This window comes from Apteryx mantelli, chromosome 4, assembly GCF_036417845.1.
Source record: "Apteryx mantelli isolate bAptMan1 chromosome 4, bAptMan1.hap1, whole genome shotgun sequence".
Taxonomy (NCBI): Eukaryota; Metazoa; Chordata; class Aves; order Apterygiformes; family Apterygidae; genus Apteryx; species Apteryx mantelli.
The window spans coordinates 48,669,503-48,695,088 of NC_089981.1; the positions used below are offsets into that span (position 1 = coordinate 48,669,503).

Genomic DNA, 25,586 nt, shown 5'->3' on the forward strand with positions numbered 1-25,586 from the left:
GCATCTAGCTGTGTTATCCTTGTTTTCTATGTTTTGTATTTATCAAAGCTGCTGCACTCTGGCTGCAAGCCATCATTCAAGGCTGTTAGTAATTTGTTTAGAATTTTGCACTTATCTTACTGTTACTAACATGTGGATAATTTCTCTCCCCGTTTTTCTTCTCCTGCTTTCCTATTTGCGCTCAGCATGCAACTAGCTTGTGTGAAAGGGAGCAAAATGTGTTCAGCTACAGTTCAGGCCTTGGGAAATGAGCAAGAGCTGTAAGAATAAACTTAATGTAGCCGACCTCCTGTCTGAGAGTTTGGGAGTCCACTTGCATGGGAATCAACCCTGTGTTTTAGACTCTTGGACTCCTTAAAGCTGCCATGCTACTCCACTAAATTAACAGAATAGGAAATAAGCAATTTTGTATTGTCTAACATCTTTCTGCTTCAAAGGCAAATAAATGAACTGTGGACTTACCAAGATTGTGATAAGTGGGGATTCTGCAAAGACAGATGTGTTTTATATATCTTGCCTCCTTTTTCTTTATATCTGCAAGCAACCCAGTCATTTTAAATGGTTGGTTCAAAAATTGAACGAATGGATTTGAACAACTTACCCTTTTCCATTGTAATCTTTTTTTGTATTGACACTAGGTATTCTCTCTTAAACACAGAAGCTGGGAAAAAATAGCAGTGAGGAGATCTCTCTCATGTACATAAAGTGTTATGATCTGTATAGTTCCTTTCTTTATTGTGACTGATGTTCAGGCACTGATTCTTCTAGGGTTTGCTAGTTCAAAGTCAGAATTATAGCACTTGTGCTAATTGAATTACCATTGGTAGGCCAATGCTTTCGCTAAAAACAGGGCTACAAGTAACCTGTAATGATCTCCTCTTTATCATGATCAGGTACAAGTGATTACTTCTGAGCCTGAAGATTTTTCTCTGCCATTTGCATAATGCAAATGTAGTGCTTGAAGAGAGTAATCAGACCTCAGGTCTCGGTTAGATATTGCAAGACTGAGAATTCTTCACAGGCTGCTTTGTTTTCTTTTCATGATTCTTCAGTAATTCTAATAGGCTTTAAAGATGTTCTAATATTGCTTTGTTCATTGTAGTTCCATTTTAAAAACAGACTTAAGTGTGTGAGTCAGAAACAAACTTGTGGCAAATAAACTCGGAGCATAGATAACAGAATGAATAAAACATGATAACTTTTTTCTTCTAGAGAAAAGATCAAAATAGTTGATGGTTTCATGCTCTATTGTGGTCTTTATAAACAATCTCTGATATTGAAATACTTGATGTCCCCCAAAAAAATCCAGAGGTGAAAATAATCTACAGCATAAGGAATAAGATAACTGACAGAAAAGCTAACTGTCACAGCAGCCATTCTCAACCACTAGGCCAGTTTCTCCAGGCAGACCCATCTTGAAAAAATTTTTTGAAAGGTTATATTTGCAGAGTTTGAGATTTGCTACTCTCTGAAATAATTTTCCCTAATTCCTTATATGTGTGATAAAGATTTCCAAGGAAGCTTTCTTCTCCAGCTGTAATGTTGTCTGTTCCTTTTTATTTTCTTTGGGAAACAAGCCAAATGTGAAGATCTGGGCTTCTAAAGCTGTCAGCCCCTGCTGGGAGTGCCTCTGTGAGCAGGTGGAGGCCTTAGCCATGCAGCTGAGCAATTAGGTCCAGCTGAACCTTGTTAGACTTGGACTTCTTTTTAAGAGGAGCTTTCTTTCAAAGAGGCTGCTTTGGGGTGCTGGGAGATGATGATGGTGGTGTGAGAGACTCCTGCTGCTGTTCAGTAGTCTAAACAGGATTATCTAGAGATGCAAGAGCTGGCCTATGGATGTTCTGGGGCTTTGTATTTTGTCATTGGTGAGTCTTATAAAGAGAGGGAGTTTGCTTTATGCATAAACTAAATTTATACAGTCTCTAATTGATCCAGACTAATTTATACCAGTGTATAAACAAATATTTATAGGCTGATGTTCACATAGTTATATTTGGGGTAAGGATGCATTGTATTTAAGAAAATGATAAAGTTTAAGTCAGATGCTATCCCAAAATTTGTAAGGTACAGACGTGTCTGTCTGCATCAGGCAAAAGGGTAGAATATTTTTCTTTAAAAAATGTGCAGCTACTCTGTGATTAGGTGATTGCATTTCCTGATGGGCAAGAGTATTTTTTTTCATGTTGCAGTAGGCAGGCACCTACTCCAAACCACTTTCAGCCTATTGCTGCAGAAAATATAAGAAAGGAAAAGGTAACTGCATAAAAAGATCACAACACAGAAAAATCCTTGTTATTGAAGATGAGCAATAGGCTCATTAAGATGTTAGCTCTAGCTAAAGGAAACCTTGGTGGTAGTTAATTCAATGTGACAAATTTAGAATTATGTTTTAAATATTTGAAGCTGCTTTACTTCAAGGATATTTTTAAATTATTTCTATCCTCTTTCACTTTGCTTTTTCTTGGTTTAGAAAAGAAGTTGTTAAATGAGCCTGTAAATTCATTTTCCGCAGTAGACTTCATAGCTGATGGCAGTGTTCAGCACTTATAGTGCCTTTTATCCAGTAATCTGACAAATAGCACTGCCATCCCTGGTTTGGGGGGATATTAGTTAAGCAGCTTGTTTAGGCACTGATTAATAGTGAATTTTTTTTATACTTACATTATTGAAAATGTCAACATTGTTAATAAAGTTACTGATTAGGTCAGTGTTACATATGGATCCTTTCACTTTTGTGTAATGTTATGACTCATTGCTTTCTCTCTTTGATTAGAGGAACAACAACATATAGTTCCTTGCTCACAGGCTTATCTATTTTATTGCAAATTTCTTGAGCAAGATTATAAAGAAAGACATATGTGATTCTCCTAATATTTCAGTCACCATTTCTGACTCTGAGCAGGACTATATGTAATATCACAGGCTAGTTGAAAAGATGTTGTCCTAACGCAAAAGACCTTAAAATCACACAGGTTGATGTTAATACTCTGGTCCTTATTTATTGATGATTTCTGATAAATAAAGCCCTCCCAGACAATGGGGGAAAAAGAATTGGTAATATCCATCAAAATGTTTCAAGGAAAGTATGCCTATCTGTATGCAAAGAATTTAATAGCACTATCAAAAAGGATTATCTGTGAATATACTTCTCATGTATGCCTCTTTTCAAATTATTTAAATTTTAGATTCTAGATGTAGGAAATTCTCTTCTCATTAATTCTACACTGAAAAATATCCAAAACAAGTGCAGCTCTTGCAGAAAACTGGCAATTAAACACCAAATAATTTCAGCTCTTCATCTATTTCCTCTCCTGATCTACAAAAAATCCTTTTGCTTCCTGTCAAAAGGTACTTTATTTCCAGCACACAGGGATGAGGGGAGGAACTCAACTGTGATTTTTAGTTGGCTGCAGAAGAGCTAAGCCGCTTGAATAGTGGTAATCCTTTGCCATCTTCCCTCTTATTTCCATAAGCACAGACAAGTTCTCTTTCAGCTCACTTGGAGAGATACTTACCTAGAGCAGTTCAACTTATTCTGGCACAAAGAAGTGGAGCAGATGTCCTGGCACCTGCGCATCTTTGTGGGCAGAGCTAGTGACACCCCAGTAACTTGTGCCTTGCTTTGCAGTATTGCTACCTGAAGTCTGGGAGAACTTTTACAGGTGCTCAGACCACAATCACTTGAAACTCTGGAGAGGATTGTGTGAGGTGGTGGATAATAGGCATGCTGGAACTTTTTATTTTGCTCAAAGGGTTCCTTTGTCATTATTATTAATCAAAATGCAGGATTTGCAGTGGCTGCATTTGTAGTGTGCAATCACAGTGAAAGAAGTATTGGCTTCTGAATGTGACAAAGGGAAACTGAGGAACAGACCTGCATTTTCAACTACGGAGTGAGAAGCTAGGTTTTGTTTTCTGAGTCTGTGTATCGCTTCTGTGATGCAGCTCTCTGTCATTTCTCAGTTTCATTGAGGAAATATAGAAAGGGGATAGAGCTTTCCTGCCTAACATAATGTTGTGAAGATTCAGTAAGCTATGTTTATTGTATACAGCTTGGAGAGACTTAGCTGTAGTACACAAACCCTTCAGCAGGTCTGTCATGGATGCCTCCCTCTCACCCTGAGAATCAAAGAAAAAATAATTAAGAGGATGAACTATTTGCCATTCCTTTTCCACAGTACATATCCTGGATAAATTTCCCTTAGTTTTAAAATGCTTACTTTTTGGTCAGCTTCAAAGCAAAGCGGTGTTTCTGTCTTTTTTCCATCCACTTTCAGGTGGACAGTAGGCTTGACAGCACGTGGGACTCGAGAGAAAAGATTGTGGCATTCAGCTTTGATTACTGCTATTGGTCAGTTGATCCCAAAGATCCAAAGTATGCATCTCAGGAAGTGGTAAGTGATGCTATGCTTCATGTCTGTCTTTGTTCCCAACCTGTTTTGTCCTTCATATTCACATCTACAGAAAGAAACTGAAGAGTTGAGTAGATGAAATTTTGTTTTCTTCTCTGCCTCCATCTTTTGCTTATGTTATTTGTAATACCACAGCACTCAGTACTACTTTTGAATTAAGTAGAAGTAGTAGTAGTATTACTGCAGTACCCTTATTTGTCACTATGTGTACTGCCATGGGGTTTGTCGGCTTTGGTAGCGATCATTGATCGTGATGATCTGAGGACTTTAGTTTAATGATGAGAAATGTTTTAGGGGAATGAGTGTCTAGAGGGAGAAAGTTCTAAAGTGCAAGGAAAAATTGTGAGGCAGTTCTCTCAACTCTGGATCAACAGTGAAATCATATCTTTAAATAACAGTAATAAATTTTACTATTCATAATACATTGTTCTGTGAACTCTTTCTTGCTAAAGAATCAGAAATCTCTTATAACTAATGTAGAATCCTCCTGGTTTGAAGATCCAGGGTTTGGTTGTTAAGTAAAGAGGTTGAAGGACTCAATATTAAAATAGGATACAATTAAAGTTTTCTGTTAATAAACAAGGAATTATTAAACTTACTAGCAAAATAAATGACACATGGCAAAGCCACCCAAAGACTTCTCTGTGCACGCATACATTTACAAGTCATCATTAAAATAATTCTTTACTGCTCTTTGGTCCTGATAGATTTGCAGAAACAGTAAAAATATGACAGACTTGTATCTGTTTTATTTTGTCTGTTGTCAGTGTAATTGTTCTCTAAGTTCCAGCCTATGTGGTTCTGTTGTTTTCCCTGTAGCTTTTCACAGCAAATATCACTAAAAACTGAGCTAGTCCTGTGAAATTTGTGTTTCTGGAGGTGATGAGCATAGGAATATTTTACTTCTGAGAGTCGGTGTTTGAAAAACTATCAGATTTGGCAATTACCAGAATAGGTCAAATTCTTTACTGTGCTGGCTTTGCTGCTTGGTGCAGTGGTGTGAAAGAGATTTTGGTAGCTCGGGAGGAGTGGATTTCATCTTTAAAAAAGAAAGTCTTCTCTCTAAAGTACTCAGCATTAGGTAAACTTCTATTTTAAAAATTACCAATAACAATTTTTTAAGTGTTGAACTATTTTTTTTTCCTTTATATTGTCTTATTTACTTATTTGGATTTTGTATTCCTCCCAAGTTTCTCTCATAATGCACCTGGAAACAGGTTTCTTACATTGACAACAGATCTAAGTTAGCTTTCTAGATGAAACAGTTTAACATATGAAGTGTTGATAAAATACAGTCCTGTGTCAGCTTTATCTCTGCTCGGTATGGAAATGATCAGCGTGGAAAACACAAATAACAGCTAGAACATGTAAATATGGGGGGGGGGGTTGTTCTAAAATAGCAGTGCAACCAAAAAAGAATGTAAAATGCAATATAAACAGCCCACTTGCCTTGCTGGGGCTGAACGCCTTTCAAACATTTTGGAGGGCGTTGCGTTATACAACATAGTATTATCCAATATAAACACTGTTGGGGGAAAAACACGCTTGTTGGCTTTAGAGAGCTGAGTGACGGGCCCCAGGCTCCTCGCTAGTGGCATGGCTGCTGCGGTGCCCCACACCATGGCTGGGAGGCTGCTGAGCGTCGCTGCATGCACCGGGCAGCTTGCCAAGCCGCCGGCAGGCCTGTCCCATCTGCTATGGCTTCAGCAGAGAAAGGTTTAGGGATGGACTGGTGCTTTGAATGACCTGGAATCATCAGAGAGTTTCTTGGGCTTTTTACCTGTCTCAGTGAGTTTAGAGACTGCTAAAACATATATTAAATATCATTTAGAAGAGGGCTGCTGGAATACTACAGTCTTGCCTTGCTTTTGTGCACTTGTCAGCCTCTTAAGCTGTTGATGAATGAAGTTTATTGTACTAATTCCCTGCTGGGAGTCAGTACTTTGGTGCTGCCTTCATAGTTTCTGAGCAGCTTCCTTGCTGCAGTGATACAATCGGCAGCCAAAGGAGGCTCAGTAACACTGTCATACCATACAAGCTTCCTTTCATGGGCTGACCTTGGATGACTATATTTCCTTTAAGATGTCATGCCAGCTCTCATCGCAGGTGCTTGGTGTGTTGACTGATGATGAAAAGCAGATTGAAGTATCCACCTTCTGGTTCATTTTTATAGAATGCTCTCTTGTAGGAAACTGCATCCTTTTCTTGTCCCCTGGACTGATGTATAAAGATGAAGTCCTGGCGGTTTCTCTAGTTGTTATGGATTGTGTGGCATTACAATAATAGTGGGAGGCCTGACAGACTAGTGCTTAGGCAAAATTATGATTTTAATGATATAGATCTGCTTCTGAATATTTTCACAGTTTCTTCTGGATGTCATTACTGTTCACTTGAGGCTCTGTTCCCTTGCGTTTTGGAGATGACTACATATACTGCATTGCATTCCTTATATCTTTTGATTATATACTTCACAGGTACTTGTGATGGATTTAAGTCACACTTGTAAAGTGTTTTCAAATATTTGGTTTAAAAGTTCCAATTAACTGTTCTGTTTACAAAAACTGTGCCTTCTCTGCCAACTGTATTCCTTTTTCTACTTATATTTGCAAAAATGTGAATAAATGTTACTCACCTTGTTTGTTGCTCCTAATCCATTCATGTTAATATTTCTTCTATTGCCTTTTTAATTAAAAAAGATGGGAAAGTATTTTTCCCCTTAAATTTGGTGAAAGGAGATCTTCTAACACAGTAAGCTGAAGAAGAGGTGGCACATGGTATGCCTTTATTCTTTTTTAGTAGCACTACAGCTGAAGGTGCTTTTCTCTTCAAAAGGCTGCAACATAGTCAAAAAATATAAATTACCTGTAAGAAATGTTATTGTCTGCATTTTTTTCAAGCTGAATTAAAAAAATAATTCTCAGTTCACAATATGTGCAAGCTTTCCTGACTGGCATTAGACCATAAGCCTTCTCATACCTCTCAAAAGAGGAAAGATTGCTAAATTAAAAACATAACTGATTTCTTGACTACTGAAAGAAGAGCCAATCACTTCTGCTGTCTGGGAAACAGGCTTCCTAGAAGAGACAAGGTATTGGATAGTGGTTGGTTTCAGGTGTAAGTGGGTAACTTTTGTTACTGTAATTCAAGATTATTCTCTTACTCAAAACAGTTGAGGAACCAGATATGAGCCAGAATTCAGTTTTCTTTCTCTCCTAACCATGGGTGAATATGAAGCTATAATGTTTCTAATCATGATCCAGTAATTTAAAGTCTAATAGTACTGGTCTGAATTTTGAGTCTTCCTTTAGAAGGTGTATAAATTCTTTACAAAATGCAAGGTTGTGAAACAGTTCAGCTGTGCAAATATTGCATTCATTTTCTAAATAGACTGAATGCCATGTTTTTCAAAGTGCAACCTCTGATTTTTAGGTGGTCAGTTTGCAATCCATTGGACCTGTTGCTTTTGTTTTCTCACGGGGCAGTTAAATACCTTTTGCTGATGCTGAGCTGAGGTTTTCATCTGCTTTCAGATGTGCAAATTCTTTGCAAAGGAGACTGCCTTCTCTTTTCAAGCACAGTTTTTTTTTCTAAGTGGATCTGTTGCTACGTAAAAGGAATAGAGGAACCAAAAGATATCCTCAGGGAAGAGCCACTGGTAAATCAGCCAGAACTACTAGCCACTAAAGGAAGGAAAAAAGGAAATGTGCTAAATCCTACAATGGACAGAGAAGAACCAGGCATTACGGCTACATGTCAAGGAGAAAGAAACAGAGTATCAAAAAATGGGTGGAACCAGAGAAAGGACAGGTAACAAAAGAACAAGAATGAGGACAGGACCAAAACATTCCATGGGGGAAGTATGAAATGAGAAACAAAAGGCAACTCTAAAAAACTATAAGCATCTAAGAACGAAAGTTCATATATGCATTTTCTGACCTTACCTCTATAACTTCTGTTAATGTGCATTTTCTATGCTTACTAATGAGGGGATGAATGTCCCAAACCATCACTGTCAAAATGTTGTTATAGTCTTTAAAAAAATATATATATATACAAGAAACTAATAATTCAGGACATGCTTCTTTTCCTGTCTGTTCCTGTCTGGTTTTGCTCATCAGGTAAAGAAAATTGTTTAAGACAGTTGCAAAACTTAGAGTAAATGCCCACTGAAACCCCACTAGCCGCAAAAAACAAACCAAACCAAACCAAAAACAGCTTGATCTAGTGCAAATGCAGTTAAACAAAGTCTTAAGTGTATTCTGCACAAATATAGGAACACATGCAAGCAAAGTATTCTTGTAGCTGGTTGCTATGACTTCTGTGTTCAGCTTCCCTCCAGCCATTCTACCCATCCGGTTATTGTGTATGTGCAGTAACTGTGGTGGGCAGCCTGACCCACAGGATGTACAAGCAAGTATTTACACACAGCTGTTGCCAGAGGTAGCTCATGTACAGTGATCTGCTCTTTTTGATAAGAGCAATACATCCCATGACTAACAGGCCATGAATGGTGGCACTGATGAAATCCAGGATGCTGTCTTTTTCGTGCCTGGCTTGCACTGATTTTAGTGGGATCTGGATCTCTGATTAGACTTTCTTGAAATACTTTCTATAAATCTAAAACTTAGTTCTTGTGCCTCAAGCGCACAAGATTTAGATCTTTAGACTAGACTAGATCTGATTTAGACTTCAGACTTTTATCTCGGGCTTCCAAAAGAATGAACTAAATGATATTCATAAAGATATCTCTGTCTCCTTTCATTGTTCTTTCCTGCAACTCTTTAATCCCTTTTTGCTTTTCTGGGTTTTCTGGATGGTAAAGATATTATTTGAATTTGACATAGTAGTAGGCTCATGCAGGTATGAATATTCCTTTAGTGTCTGTCTGAATGTTATCATCTTTGGTAATGCTGTGACCCTCATTGGGCCTTCCAAAATGGAATCCTAAAAACAATCAACCCAAAAGTCCATAACACAAAAAAAAAAAAAAAGGGGGGGAAGAAAAAAAGAAACCCAAAAAACCTTGCCTAAGAGGTAAATATGGAGAGCACAGATATTGCTGTAAACAACTGAGTGGTCATATAGTCTTATGATACAGTTTTGCATCTTTTTTTTCCTAAAGGATTGTATTGTCTTTTTAATGAGAAGTATCTGCCTATCAAAAAGAAATAAATCTTGGTTTCGAGATTTCATGTGGATTTTCTTGTGTGTGGAGATTGCGGTGTGATTTGCCTTATGTGAGAAGTATGGTCTTATAGAATCAAGATACAGTTTTACAATGAAAAAGCAGTAGGGGTATAAAAACATGTTTTACTGCAAATGTCAGAAATTACTCCTACTTTTTTAGGCCCCCCCCCTTTTTTTTTTAACTTCACATTGGCTTACTAATATAAGTGAAAGCATGACTTTGATTCTTTGTCTCCCTTTCAAAAGGGGAAAAAATATTATTATAAAGTGCTATGTATGTTTATATCTATTTTATAAATATGCAAACATATATAGAATATTATATATAAAATATAGTTTTACCTATACATATATTTACATATATACAGATATTTCTACATGTGTATTTATATTTTATATCTCTCTATATATAATATATACATTGGATTTTATGCATTTATGTAGAATTCATGATGGGTGAAAAATTCCAGTGAGGTTTCTTCCTTTTTTATTTTCCCCCTCCTCTTGAAGTTCCTCCCCCCCCGCCCTCATGTGCACTTCCACTATGCGGTTGAATCACTGAGGGTTTTACAAGACTGTTTAAAAGCAAGATATTTGTCTTAAATTAAAGGTTGTCTATTTCTAAACTTTGTATAACAAGAGATACAATATCCCTCTCCCTGTCTATTCAGTGCAAGTATGTGCAAGAACGCCCACTGATGTACGCTGTTTGACTTGATTGTGTATTATTTCGGTATTTGTTTAGAAATAGTTTCATTAGGAAGACTTGGTTTTTTTCTCTGCTCTGAAGACAGAAATGGAGATTACTGAAGGGTCATGTGACTGAACACACATGACCTCTGAAAACAAAGAAATTAAATAAACTTTTAGATTTTTTTCCATTTCTTATTTGTTTTAACGTATCGTAACTGCTTTTCATCACATCTTGACTTCTCAGCGTAGCTGGGTTTGTATGCCAGGGGAAAGGAATAGAAAGGAATATGATTTTCTTACCTCCCTGTCAGAGCATAACTGAAAACCAAAGAGAAGATGAAACTGGTATGTTTGTTTTAATGTGCAAGATCTTTAATATGGCACTAGCCTTTAATTTATATTTTATATTGGTAGGATTTAGATTGTCTGCTAATTGGGGGAGTTTAGGAAAGTTATACATCAATAGTCTTTGGAATGAAAATATTGCAACATATTTTCTGCCCCATCATGAGACTAAAAAACTCTCCTCCCCTCCCACCCCTTTTATTGATACACTCCTGACGTCATGCTGCTGAGGAGCTTTAAGAAGCTTTTCCGTTCTCGGATGCGATTGTGACGCTTCTGTGCCCCCATCTGTTCTGTGTGAGCTGCAGGTTTTTACTTGCCTTATAAATTCTCAGGACAATCTTGTAATTGCTTATCTGACATATGCTTTTCGTTCTCAGAACTATAACATAATAAAGCTCTAACTTAAATCTCTTCAAAAATCCTTCAGTTCATTCTCTCTCTCTCTCTCACCTCCTTGGTCTTGATATAAAAGGAGGGAGAAAGATGGAGGGAGGCGGTGGCGGCTGTGGGTGTAAATGGCATTTTCTCATGAAATATTTAACAAGCAGTAAGCATTCCATCCGCAACATTTTTTTCTCCAACCCAGAGTGAGACAGAAGTGAAAAGAAGAGCATGATATAAGAAAAAGGCTTTTTGTGCAATGATTGGATCAGTATATAATGGACTGTAGTGGAGGGAGGGAAACCTCCCTGAGTGCATGAAGGTCTGTTCTGTATCTTCTGCCAGTAACACAGCTGCTGTGTTCAGTTTGCATTCGAATAAGGTCATTCTTTCTGGCTATACCAAGTTTTCTTTGCTCTGCACAAAACTTATCTGGAAATTATAGTGAATAATTGTGAACTTCAAAGCAGACTTTACTGGAGGACAAAAAAATAATTTTTCATTGGTGATTTAACATGAATTACTTTATTTTTGTGAGGCAAAAACAAAAGTGGAAAAATTAGTTTCAAATAACTAAGGAATTAAGTTAATAACCTGAAGTAGTTACATAGTGATACATGTTCATATGCAGCTATAATTTAATGAAGGTGCATTTCAAATATGAAGCCTAGACAGGAGTTCACAAGCAAGAAACAAGCTGAAGGAAATCAATACACTGTGAAATAAACAGTCAGAAAATCTCATTTATTAACTAGTACTGATACGCACTTGCTTTGTGTCATTGATAGCTGCTGAACACTGCTTACTAGATACACAGATTAAATTATAAGAATTTAGAAGTAGATTGATTGGTTACTGAGCTTTTGACCCTGGAGAGTTTATCTGATGCTGTCAGACATAAGCGACATAGAAAAGTTCCCTTATCGGTGGGGAAGTAAGAGTGGTAACGTTAACGTAACTGTATCTATGCTGTGTCTGCTGACCAGGCTAGAGACAGAATAGGCTAAAACCCACGCCACTGCCATGTCTGTAAATCTGCAAAATGTTAGAAACCCTATCCTGTCAGAGATACATTAGCAAGAGTATTAAACTTGAAGTGTATGCATATGTGGTGGTCTTGCAGAGGTAATAAAAGTTGAGTGCAGACTACGTTCCTAGTGCAGGCGAGGTGAGCTGCTGCGAGAGGGCTGAGCAACCCCAGACTGGCCATTTCTGTCTCTGGCATGCTGGTAAAGATTACATATAGACATTTGCTCTGTGCAGCCACAAAAAACTCTACCATAAGGCACAGCTCTGTTATATGACAAAGATGGTTTCATAGCCCTCCTTGATGAGGGAAGTGAGGGTACCTGTCTGTGGTTTTTTGTACTGCCTTCTCTCTATACGGAGAAGCACCCTAGAAAGCTGTTTGTTGCACATCTGATAACCGTATGACTGTACCTCAAAAAAGAGGTGAAGTTTATGCATTGGCATTGTCAGGAAGCATCATGCTCTATGGAAAAATAGATAAAGACAGGGCATCTTTGTAAAGACCATCCCAGGTTAGTAATTTTTCTTTTAATAATAATTTCCTGTTTTCTACTCATTTCCTGCTCATTGTTTTCTTTTTCATGCTTTGCTTGGGTGGGGTGAAGTTAGCAAGACCCCTGTTAACCAACTGCTATCGTACCAAGTATGCTGAGGTGGAAAAAATGAAGGTGAGAACTGAGGGGAAGCTAAGCATTTTGTTTTCTTTACGGGATCTGTTAACGTGGGGGCAGAGGAGAGAACACTGTAGCCCTCTGAAGGAAATGGTGGGAATTCTGGGGTGAATTGTTGGCTGACGGACATGACTGAGCCACCCAGCCACTGCCTCTCCCGCTTCCCTTTGCAAACGTTAGAGCAGTAGCTGGGGCTGCATCTGCCTTTCTGTGGTAACTTGCTGTCAGCAGAGACCCCCAGGAACCCCTTCTTCAATGTACTGTGGAACCGCATGTTCTTCACAGTGGGCAGCAGAATTCGCTAAGTGATATTGAAAAGGTCTGTAAGTGCATTCAGCAGCTTAGCAAATAGCAAGTTCTTTGGACTGCCTGTTGTCGTGCCCGTTGCAGTGAACCTGCAAGCTCCCAATGTAAGGTACTTCTATAACAACTGCGATTTTTGCATGTGTTGCAAGTAAAAGTGAAAACTTAGCACTGGTGACCTGCAATCTTTCTGAATTCATTTGCTGGCATATGGTTGTTTGAAAGGATGGTTTGTTGTTTTTTTTTAATCATTATTGACTATGAGGGATGGAAATGTATTTTAAAGAGAAAAGCCTCTCATATAAGATGTATGAAGCTGTTGATTCTTTCTTACTTGGAGATGACCATTCACAATTTAAACTCCCCTATGTAAGCACACCTCAGTGTTTCCTCCCTGCTTGTGAAGTAATGAAGTTTTTGCCTCTCTTGATCTACAGTGAGGACCATCTCTTACTGCCTCTCTCTGCTTTGCGGACAGTTTTTCTTGTTTGTCTGCAAGTATTTCTACAGCATGGCTGCACACAGAACAAAGATCAGATTCATGGCACTTCCAAGGTAGTGGTTGGTTTAAGATTTATTTTAACTTGGAGTGGTTTATTCTCCAATCTCTTAGTTAAGTTGTACAAATAACTTCCCTGCTAGACTGACCTTCTGAGAACTGAAATTACTGAAAAATTAGTCTGAACATCAATTAAGTCTGCAAGATCATGTTGTTCTGTGAGTTCTGTAACCCCTGGATTGAAGGATGCCCTACTGATAGAATTGTACGGGGTTTTGATGGTGGGTTTTCTTGTTTTGTTTTGTTTTGTTTTTTCCTAACAGTCAGCTGGTTTATGAACGATCCTGTTGGGTAGGGCTGTGTTAGCATTGCACAGTGAGATACATTTATTGCAACAGCTGTGATCAAGTTCAACATAGCTGTTTTGTTTATATCTGAAAATGTGCCATGCTTCTGGCGTGTTGCAGCCATGAGATTGGACTTGCATGTGTAAGTAGCTAATTCTTGGAAAACCTAAATGGTCTGCCAGGGTCCTGGATGACTTTAATAAAGTGTTGGGTATGAACAGCAATTGTTCCTTTATCTTACAGCAAAAGCCGGCCCTTCTCTTTTTTTGGTTTTGTGTCTTCAATTACTTGTGTATCTTCACTAGTAGCTAGTTTTTGTATTTTTCTGTTTACTAAGATTGTATGCCTGAGAGAAATGTGTGTGTGGCCTTGAAGACAAACTGAATGAATCATCTTTTGGCTGGATCTGAGCACCTGCATGTTAACTCCCAATTCTGTTTTGTTGATAAAAACAAAACACTGCCCTTGAGAGCTCATTTGTGAAAAGCAAAACTAACATCTCTCTTTAGCTGTGCTTTTTCTGCTAAAATAGATTCTGTTGGCAGTGCTCCTGAATTGCATGAGAAAGGAGTGAAGAGGAATAAAATGAGTCTTGGAACATTTACTGTAGTCTCAGAACATCAAAATCGGAATTCTGAATGTTAGTTTAGGGTTCTTCCCTTGTCCCGTCCCCCTTCCCCCCCCCCCCAATTTACACACTATTATGAAAAGTTCTTGCTGTTTAACATTATAACTTCAGTTTTATAAAGTCAAGACATTTTCATCTGAACCAGGGAAATGATGTTCCATGTCTTAGTTTGGCAAAAATATTTTGAAGTATGTCTCAGCAGACTGTATCACTATGATGTGAAATAGCTAAGGATAGCAACAGTTTTGGAATGGGCCATTTGAGTCAATCCTTGCTTGATAGGTTATATTCATTGTTGTATGGCAGGGAATGTTTTCCTGGGATTTTGTTCTTTTTTTTGTTTGTTTTTGTGTGCCTCTAAGGGTTGGCTTGTTTTGAAATTACATCTGTCAACTTTAATGTATGTCTCAGCTCCTGTTCTAACACTATTCCAAAAGCTCGTCATTCAAAATTTTGTCCATCTTCCCTCTCTTGCGTATACATGCATCTTTAAGAGTGTATTCCTGGATTGCATCATCAATACTGTATGCTTCACACTGGTGGTGGTGGATGTGTTTTATGCAGAAGAGTCAGACTCTAAAGAGTATGTTCCCGATCCCACGTGAGAGACCTACGTTTGAAACCTCAGGTCTGAAAAATGAATCTAAGATACTTTGAGGGTGAGGTCCAGAATTAATTATTTTGGCCTAGCTCACTTTTTTTTAATTTAAGTTTTTGTTTTATTATTATTTTGTAGATGGGCCAGTAGGTTGATATCAGTGAGTAAGGAGAGCCTTCTCCAGTTAATATCAAAGAAGCAGAGATGGAAAAGAGCAGGAGACAATTCAATTTAAAGTCGGTATACCTTTGGTGAAGGTTATATTTGTACTTTATACATGGTTTTGAAAAGGAGCTATCTACTTTTTCTAGTATTTTGTTTATTTTGGAATATAACTGAAAAGAAGAGAAGCTCAAATTATTGGTGCCTCTAACTTTAGTAGCTTAAGTTTTCCAAGACCAAAAATGTTTTGCAGGTTCTGCCCATATCTTTTAATTTTAGTAGAAGATCCTTTAAGATATGTTTAAATTGGGCTTCAACAGAACAACATCCATAAAAGAACCACTTGCTTTGACGAAGAACCAGACAGGAGACATGTCTTATCTTTTGTTAACTTACATTGAATGTGTTTTGTTATGATAGTAGCAAATGGATTTGAGTAACTGCTTGTAGAATTAGGAATAGGTAAACTTTCTTTTTTGGCTAGAACAAAAGTGTTGAAAGCTCCATGGATAATACTTTGTTATCTGCCCTGTGGAAGAATGAGATCTAGCAAATTCTAAAAGTGAAAGACCAGGGGAAAAAATCTCCTGTCTTGTAGAGCAATGGTTCCTAGTCTTTTGGAGCAAACCCTACCAGAGCTGTCTGTGACTTTCACAGAAAAGATCTTCAGAATCATTTTGCTATAAGACTAAAAATCTAGCCTGAGCTTAGAAGTATGATCAGAAGAGTTTCCCCTTATTTAGTGCCCCCAAAATACTTCATGAGTGTAGCTAATATTTTTTTCTTTATTAATGTATCTTATAACCTGCTTCCTAATAGAACACAAGTTCCACTTCTGAAATGTAGCAGTGTCTGAATTCACTGACCTTTTCATTGGCTAAACAGAATGTGGAACCTACTTTTATCTTTTTTGTAGTTTTCCTTTTAGTTCTGAAACTCTTTTTAGAACCAAGAGTGTTTTTCATTGCTGCTTTGAAATAGGGAAAAAGAAAAGGTGGAATGATGTTAAGGATATGGAGAAATGATTGATACAGATTTATCATTGAAGCAGTAAGTTTCTCTCGTTTGCAGGACTTCCTTTTTAATTCCAGTCAAGTCAAAGTGCTTGCTTGCATCTAGTCAGCATTTTAAAGCCAAACATCAGCTCACTTGTGTAACAATTGAGAAATCTGGTTTGAAGTCTGAGAATGTCACTTACTTTTTTTTTGAACTTTCTTTGACAACTAGTGCTGTTATCTTTTAGTCATGTTTAATGTAATCTTATAACTCTAAAACAAGAAATGGAAAAAAAAAAGAAAATTCAGTGTCAATGTTCTGAAAATGAGCAGCCTTCTCAATTCCTTTCAAATTTTCTGAAATAGGGATATGGAGAATGAGATATCAAAAGCTACTTTAGTACAGTCTTTAAGTTATTTTTTACTTAAATTCCAATTCAACAGAAACTCAAAAGAACTTTTAAAGCACTAAAGATACATTTAGTCTGCAAATACAAAGATTTCGGGACAATTATAGAAATTTACTTCCAGCTCCTTGCATTGTCCTCGTCTTTGCTTGCCATTTCTGTGTCTGACTTTGCTCACAGTGCTGTAATTGTCTCTCATCCTACTGCCTGCAATTGGCATAGGGTTATTCCCTACTACAGTATACAGAATGCAGTCTTTTGCTATTCCATCTATTGTGAATGTAAATGGTTTTCTGCAGCTGAACGTCATTGGCATGTTGAGTTGAAATAGAGAGTGAAAGAGATTCGAAGGTCTTTTTCTACTCATTTTATTAACCTGGAGTTGATGCTTTTTTTTCCCTTAACAAGTGGAGTCTATGTCTGTAAAAGTAAATTAAATGGTGCTGTTTAGTGCTAGGGAACATTCCCTGGGCGCTGCAACGTGGTGATCTATACTGTTAAAATGCTAAAATAGTTCCTGGTGCTGTTTGGGCTGGGACAGCTAGCACTTTTCATAGCAATTTTCAGGCACAGTTAAGGAATTGGCAGGGACCAGGGACCATTCCCTACTGGCACTTTGCACATGGCCACCCTGCTTTGGAGGATGAGAGCACTTAATAATATGAACACAAGTTCATATTATTATGGACTGGGCATATTTATGGCTGGGCATGTTTAAATTGCTAGTGTTGCAGCTGTACCTGCGTAGTCCTCTCAGTAGTGCTTGCAGCAGTGTTCAGGGAGTGAAGCGCTTCTGCAAGTGGCTAAGAGTTGTCACTTGGAGGAGGGGAGAACATTTTTCACATGCTTGGCTCTGGCTATGCCTCTGTCTTCCCAACTTTGTGCAACATGTAATGCCAACAGAAATGTGATTTTTAACTGACTGTTGAGCTGCACTTCTTTGCAGAGTAGAACATAGCTATTAACCAGCAGCGCACATCAAGCTGCGATGGGAGCTGGAGATGCTTCATGTGAAGTATCGTGACTTTTTTTTTTTGTGCTGTCCACAAGATATCTAGCAGTATGTGCGCTGTAATGTTGTGCTGGGGCTCTGATCCACCTGGGAAAAAATCTGGAGCACCTCTTACTGTCAGATTCTTCAGAAAACCTTTTCACATGCCAGTAGCCCAACCATTGAGAGTCCCTACAGCTTTTGTTTCTCCTTCTGCAACGTGCAATTTCGTGCATTTCTTCACTGATTCAGGCCCCTGACATATGGATTCTGCATCATATCCGAAAACATGAAGACCTGTTCTTTAGCAACTCTATCCAGTGTCAGAGATCTCTGAACATTTCAGCAGTGCTTTCTACCTTCTTGGTAGAAAGGTAGAATTGGTTTAGCTTTCTCGTGACAATTTTTGCTACTGTACAGATATAACAAATATGCCTTGTAGTTATAGAGGTATTTATCAAACACTTTTTTTTTTTCTTACATAAAATGGGGATAGGAGGTGGAAAAGAGAGGTGAGACAGAAATAGGACCTAATTCGCGGGTTTGAGGTAGTAGTTTCCTAAGTGGCTGCTTCCTTCTCACTGCAGAGATTATACCTGATATCGGGTGATTTCTTGACTGAGCACCTCACACGAAACCGTCAACCTCCCTGTAAAAGATCTAGTATGTGCTAGCTTCATGACCATTCATTACCCTTAAACCCCATGCACAGCATGGTTGTGGCACCTCTGGTTTTGAAGTCAAGGTTGTAGCGCCATTAATCCATACAGATTCCCCTTTAAGAGGCAGCTGGTGTGTGAATAAATGTCATCTCACCCCTGATCGTGTGTTTGTGCTGCCTTGATGCATGGGATTTCCTTTTGGGTGGAGGGCTTCATGCTGCCCTTCAAGTGAACATTGGTGTGTCCACAATTTCTGTCTGAGCATTATGGCTCGCAGGACCCACCTTAAAATTGGGGTTGCTAAATGTAGGGTTGTAATACATGGGGAATCAATAGAGCTCTGACGTGCTTTTCAGGCTGCTGGTTATGGGAGTTTTACACAATCTTGGTTATGCTGCTATTTAGTGAATGCTTTTTGAACACGATTTCTCACCTTTACGCTTCTGCTGGATTTCAGACCACAACTAGGAGATTTCAACTTGTCATTACACTTACCATTCACACATCTCGTTTAGGCTTTTTTCCACGTCATTGATGCTGGACTTGCATTAACAATTTCACTTTTTTCAATTTTTATTTGCAAACAAACAAGCCCAACAACGTTATAGCAACTACTGTACCAATCACCTCCCACTCAGAAAAGGAGGGCTCCAACCTTTACCTCCAGCTCTCGAAGCTGATGTGCACCACTAAGCTATCTTCTGCTCACCCCCCCAAACATACAACCCTCTAAACTGCCCCAAACGCCCTATGAGACAAACCACATACAAGCCCCAAAGCAAGCCTTGCCCAGCAACCAAAAATATCCCCACCCTCAAGGATAAAACATAGCCACACCACTAAAATCGACCTGGACGGAAGGTACACCACCACAGTCCACAGTAGCCACCTCAAACTTTCCAAACTGCACAACCTGCCCCCTCATCCCCCAATTACAACAGAAGGTACCAAAACTACTGCTAAGACATGATATAAAATAACATGAAAAAATGCTTTTAAAAAATCCTTTCAAATTAGGCTTTTGACTTCTTAAAAATGGTTGTGGGACTAGTAAAAGATGGAGTGTTACAAGTGAAATGCCCTGCTTTGTACAGGACACTGGACTAGTTTGACAAGTTTGCGTTGCTTTGCTCTTAAACCTGGCAGCCCCTCCATTAAAACACAGACAGAAGTTGCAGATGCTGAGGCTGTTTCTGAGGAGAGCAGACTACACAGATGTTGGATGTAAAGGAGCACCTTATATATCTGCTGTAAGTCATTACACTGAAAAGAGAGAAGCCCTAGTTGAGTTCCCATAGAGATATGTAGTCATTTTAAATAGCACAGTTGTCTGAAAATCACCCATAAACTTCAGCACACAGTTCTCATAATCGCACTCTTTTGAAACAGAAATAATCTCTAACAACTGAATTTCTAGTTACGTCAATGATATGACTGTGCTCCACCTGAAAGAGAAAATAGTGTAAGCAATGGTATAGGTTGTTTGTTGTTATATTCTAGCTCATCTGTAGATCATGTATGAATTCCCCTCCCCCTAAAGCAGTTGAGCATAGCAAGACAGCTGTATTAAAAATGAGTTAATGAACATGTATTTAAAATGTACTGATTTAACATATGGTCAATATAGTAAATTTATTTTGAGCCAGAATTTGCAATGTAATTTGCAAATTACAAGTGACAAAATGTATACCTCATCAGGAAAAGTATTGTTGTACCAAACTTTAGAAAGTATATGCAGAAGAATGGATATTTATTTAAACCTGGCAAAAATGTCTTGTATTTCCTTTTTTTAAAAACTCTTGTTTTGAATCTCCAGTTTTTTGCCCACTGCTTTCCCATTTCTTGTGTTGTCACTTTAATGTGCTGCATAGTGCAAGATTTTAATTTGTAAAGAAAAAAATTTAGTGTATTTTCAACTTGGGAGAACTTTAAATGCTGATTAAAATTTTTACCTTCTGTCTCATTAAAATAAAAAAGTTTCATACACTTCATTAGACATTGGTAAAATTATGCTGTGTTCTTTAGACAATAGAATATGCTTCTCTGAATATTTTTAGGGCTTTTTTTCCTGGCTGTATCATGTCTGAGAGGGCAACTCCAGTGTTATCGTCACAGGAAATGGCTTGTCATAATATATGAAGCAATTTTTTTTGACAATCTGCCAAAGGGTCTTTGTTCATCTTGGTAATATGAAAGATTTGGTTTATTATTGGGCTTGCAATGACAAAGAAATCTGTGGCCTTAATTGGGACTTAGGAACTCCCTGGTCCTGATGCCTATTTGCTCTCCAATCTTCAGCAGATCTGCCTGTTGTCCTATTTGAAAACATATGGTATTATCTTCTACTGTAGAAAGCATTGAAATGGTGGATTTCTTGGATATTTTATAGCTGCTTTTTAGATATTTTACAGGTACTGCAAACCAGATTGCTTTTTTGCCATGGGTCAGCTTTAGCAGAGTGTAGTCTGAGATGCTGAGCTGTCCTCACAGTACGTGGTGCCCAATTTTGAAGTTGGTGTGGGATGAAGTGAGTGTGGAAGAGAAGGATGGTGTAGAGAAGAAGTAATGTCCAGACTAAGTAATTTCTGTCACTAGGGGAGCAAAAATAGAAGAAACTGTTAGACCTTGCAACTTTTCTAATCTAACATTTCTAATTAGGTGAGCTGTCACTGTATATTGCACCTCTGGATCTGGCAGTTAGTTTGGTGGCTCCTCAGTTTTTGCAAGCTGGAAGTGAACCGAGGTAGCTGACCTGGCAAAAGAGTAGAATTAACAATTACTCAACCACCAGTCCTGGAAAACTTTATTAATATAAACTGTTGAGAATAAAATGCCAAGACTTCTCTCTATGAACTCATAAGCGACCTTGAATTACCTCTCGTTTGGATTCTCCCGGAAATGGCTAAAACCATATGAAGTTAGAAAGCACTTTATTCTCCAACAATTCTGCACAGCTCCAAACTATTTCTTATAAAAAGTAAATTTGTGGGAAATATCCTAGACAGAGCTCTTTTTTAGGCAATAAAAAAAAAAAAGTGAAACTTTAATGCCTGAAGACTCATTGAAGAGCTAAACCAAAGACATGAAACTTGCTTAGGGATTTGACTGCTGGTTCTGAATAAAGAAGGGCTCTCTAAATTCATACAAGTGTGTAGGTTTTTCCTTCACATCCTTTTTGTAGAAGCCAGTTGTATGTATAATCCTCTGAAGAGTCAGGTAGGTGCTACAAAACACTGGCATAAAAGTAGTCCCATTACTCTAAAGGGTTTTACTCGGTGGAGACATCACTGTTGTATGTCTGAGTACATCTGAGAATGGTGATAGCCAACTCCTTAACTTGTGAGCTCTGGTTAATGAAGATAGTTGGTCCTTCTTTTAAGTCTGGGATGAAACCCTACATGTATGCAAGTCTGGGTGATAGGATATCTGTTTCTCAACCTGTTCTTTTGGCAATAAGCCCTGTACGTATTTGAAAGGCTGACCAAACTTTCCAGCCAGAAAGCATGTGTATTTATGTCTACCATCTTGTATATTTGGAAATCCTTTATTTTAAGGAAATGAACAACAGAAAAAAAAAATCCTCTAACGATCAGGACAGATTTAGTCCTAAATCTATTCCTTTAAAACTAGCAGGAATATAGTAAACTATGACTCTCTTTTCTCCTGTGAAAGACAAAAGTAAAAGCGATTGTGCTATGAATTACTAATAAGCATCCTTTAAACCTTCTCATCCTTCCAATTATGTAGCCATAATTTCTTTTAAATATAAAGATTTCTGCTTAAAGTGGCAATGGCTGTTTCATATAGTCACATCATAAAAAAATTGTTTATATGTGACCTGAATTCCTTTATTAACAAAAAAAAAAACCCCTACAGCTTATTTAATATCCCAAATTATAAATAAAATGTATGTCTAGAATTAAGTGTTTTATAGAATAAAGTCAGAAGTTAGTTCTTCATTCAGTTGATCTGTTACAACTTGAGTCAAAGGATGTTTTTCACTAGCTGAATTTGATGTGACAACCAGTGCACCAGAATCAGAGAACATGGTAAGCACTGCTTGCTTTGCCTAACTGCTGCTGATTGCTGCATGCAGAGTCTTTAATCCTAACCTTGGCAGGTAAAAACATATTTACTTGTAAACTTGAAGGGGAACTATATTATTGGAAGAAATCTGAAGCCCCTTTTTACGTATGCTGCTAATAATACAGTTGAATATAAAATACAAAATTTAGTAATAGTTGCTTTTTACTAAGTTTTTAATGTTCTGAGCTTGGACAATGAAAAAATCAGTTTAAATTTGAAACAGTATTCGTGTTCTTCAGTGCTGCATTTTTATGCTTTTTAAAAGTCTTTAGGGAATATTTTTAAGAGTCATTTTTCAGTGGAACTTTAAAAAAGTAATATTTCTAGATTGAGGTTTTTCAAGAACCTTTTTTTTTTAATTATACTATTTATGTATACAAAATTTAGGAGACATCTTGTTATGGAAACAATTACTGTATCTCATTCCAAAAGCTGTCAGTTGTAACTGTCATAAGTTGCAATTTGAGGTGCAGTTGAATCCAAGCAGTGGTAAATTCTGTGAGCGCTTGCGAGGTTCACCCAGACTAAACAACGCCAAATTCAAGAAATTCGCATCCAGCCGGCATGCAGTGAAGCCCGTCTTTTTCAGATACTCTTGGAATTCAGTTGTTGTCTCTGGTTTTACAAATAAATTCTCCTGTGCCTCACAGAACTCCTACTGGTATTTTATTTTGAGAGAATCACTGATATTAATCACTATTTTCAGTATTTTCTCATCTCTTTTGCTTCATCTTTATTTTCTTTTAGCATTGCTATCTGTTCTTATATGAAAGTGGAGAAGTGAGTTTATTGCTAGAAAAGTATGCCTTATAGGCTTAAAAATTGTTTTCCAGTGTAGTAATTTTAAGACTTGATGATCTAAGAGCAAAGATATCAGCTTGAATTAGTTGATACATGAAAAGAATACCAATTTCCAGGTGAAGAGACATAAGCTGAAATGTTATCCTGATAATGTCATTGTGCTGTTTCTCAAATGTTGCAGAAGATTGTTAGCCCTTACTGAATTGCTGAAAAATTTGGATCACTACACTTTTTTTCTTTTCTTGTATTAAAGACGAGACAATTTTTCTTCTCCGTCTTAGTCCTCCCTCTTGTCACAGAACTACTGGGCAGTTATTTTCAGAGATGCAGCTGAGGATCAATATTTGTTGCTGCTGCCTGAAACAATAAAACATACTAATTTTATGCTGTTGTTCTTTACTTTCCTTTCACATGAAATCACATGACCTAGGATCCTAGCCAAGAGCTAGCTGCAGTGGGAGAGAATGCAGGATATTTATAACTTCATTATTATCCATTATTTTTTCCTCACTCTCTTTGTTGCCAGAGAGAGATAATTCAGTATAAAGAACAACTAGCAGCTATCACAGCATTTAATTTACTCATTTTGAGAGGATATCAGTAAGAACTGCTCTTCTCTTTTTGTAGGCATTCATGCAGTAATGTTTATGGTATCACAACATCTAAAGTGGCAAGTTTGCAGGGGTTTTCTGCTCTTAAGGCGGTGGGGTGCATGAAGTCGCATCTAGGCCAGGGCAGTAGGGTGTCTAAAACATTCTCCAGCCTTGGTGGAGCAAAAGTGTATGGCTGTAGAGAAGAGCATGCTGCTTCTTCCAGCCTTTCTGAGACCTTTAGAAAAGCTGAATTTTTAGTCTTCTCTGTGACTCCAGATTTGCACGGTCTGGCCCAGCGTTCACTCAGTACATGCCTTCCTGAACCAGGTAGTGCTGGCTTTAGTACAAGCCCATGCGTTACGATGCTGCAGGTGAAGACGCACGGCGCGGAAGCGAAACCTGCTCCTCTTCTGCGTCCAACTCTGCAAACAAGCGTCCATGTGGATGGAGCAGAACTGGGGCACGGGGCGCCCGCCTTGCGGGAGCAGAGGATCAGCAGCCCTCAGGTGCTCCTCTGCTCAGCGTGGTGTTTGTGCGCGCAGGGTCACAGGCTGCACAGAGATAGCTGTGCATCTGTAATTTTCTCCTTCCTCTCCCTGATGGTGTTCCTTATTCTAGTGTTCAGGCACTAAAAAACTCATGGTACGGAATAGTTTTTCACTGACACTCTTTTGCACAAGGCAGGTTTAATCAAATATCCTCTGTGTTTTCAAGCATGTCTGATCTTTTGACAGGTATTTTTTTCCTTAACACACCATCAGTTAATTTTTTTTTCCCCTGCTGTCTTTTATTGCAATTGTACCATTGCGATAGTTCTCCTCTGAAGGGAAGAATTGCTTGCTTCTCATCCTCTGTATCAACCAAATAATTTTCTTTATCTGGGAACAAAGCAGGCTCTACTCCTGAAGTCTATATAAGATGCAGAATTATAGAACTGCTTTGAATTTTACTTTGACGTACATGAAAAGTCATATGTGCCTGAGTTACTGTATCTTTAGTGCTGTGTTACAAAAATAGAGCAGGGCTCTTGGAAAAATAGAGCACCTGTAGGAATTCTAATTTACGGACTATTCCTGTAGAAAGAGAAGTAAAGTCTGAAGCTGGACTTCTGCCAGATAATGCACAGATTTGGATCATAAAAAAAAGAACAGCTCCCCAGGACACACAGTCCCTTCCCTGTAGTCCCCCTTAAAGAGTGATACTGTGTAGCCATTAGCTTTTCATTGTGTCTCCCAAACAGAAATTTGCTGCTCTCCTGGAGAGAATTACCAAGCTAACAACATCTGCCTCCCATTGCACTGAACTGAGTGAAAGGGGCTTCGTCCAGTCCTTGATGGATAGGCTTCTGCTATGTTGATTTGGTAGACAGATGCAATCGCACAGTAAAATCCCAAGCAAACACCAAATATAACATATTTGTCTTAAAGCTTTTATTACTAAAGCTAAAAATTATGTAGGGTTTTGTTTTTTTTCTATGCAGAAAGCTTTACTACCAGCAGGATAGCTGGACTGAGCTAAGTTTGATATTGGTGCAGTGTCAAGTGCTGTGTTTTGGGGATTGCGTTGCTGTTGCATTGGGACTGTGAATGTGCTGTAATCCAGTGATAACACAGTGATGATCCCTGTTGGGTGGGAAAGGAGGGGTCTGAGAAGAAGGTGCTTTTGCACAGTCAGGTGAAAATACCTGGTGGTAGTTTTGTGACGGGTATCTGATCTTCAGGTTGATGCTTGCTTTAGAGTATCGGCAATTATATGAAAAAAAAGGAGGGGGAATTGTGGACTTGTGTCCTTGG

General features: G+C 38.1%; 1 protein-coding gene across 1 annotated transcript in view; it reads left to right on the forward strand.

Annotated features, from left to right (window-relative positions):
- The window catches only part of STARD9 (StAR related lipid transfer domain containing 9), a 115,312-nt gene that overhangs the window by 16,189 nt on the left and 73,537 nt on the right, over positions 1-25,586 (forward strand). The window contains exon 3 of the mRNA XM_067296498.1: positions 4,278-4,394. Within this exon, the coding sequence (XP_067152599.1) occupies positions 4,278-4,394 (117 nt within the window). The remainder of the gene's footprint in view (positions 1-4,277; positions 4,395-25,586) is intronic.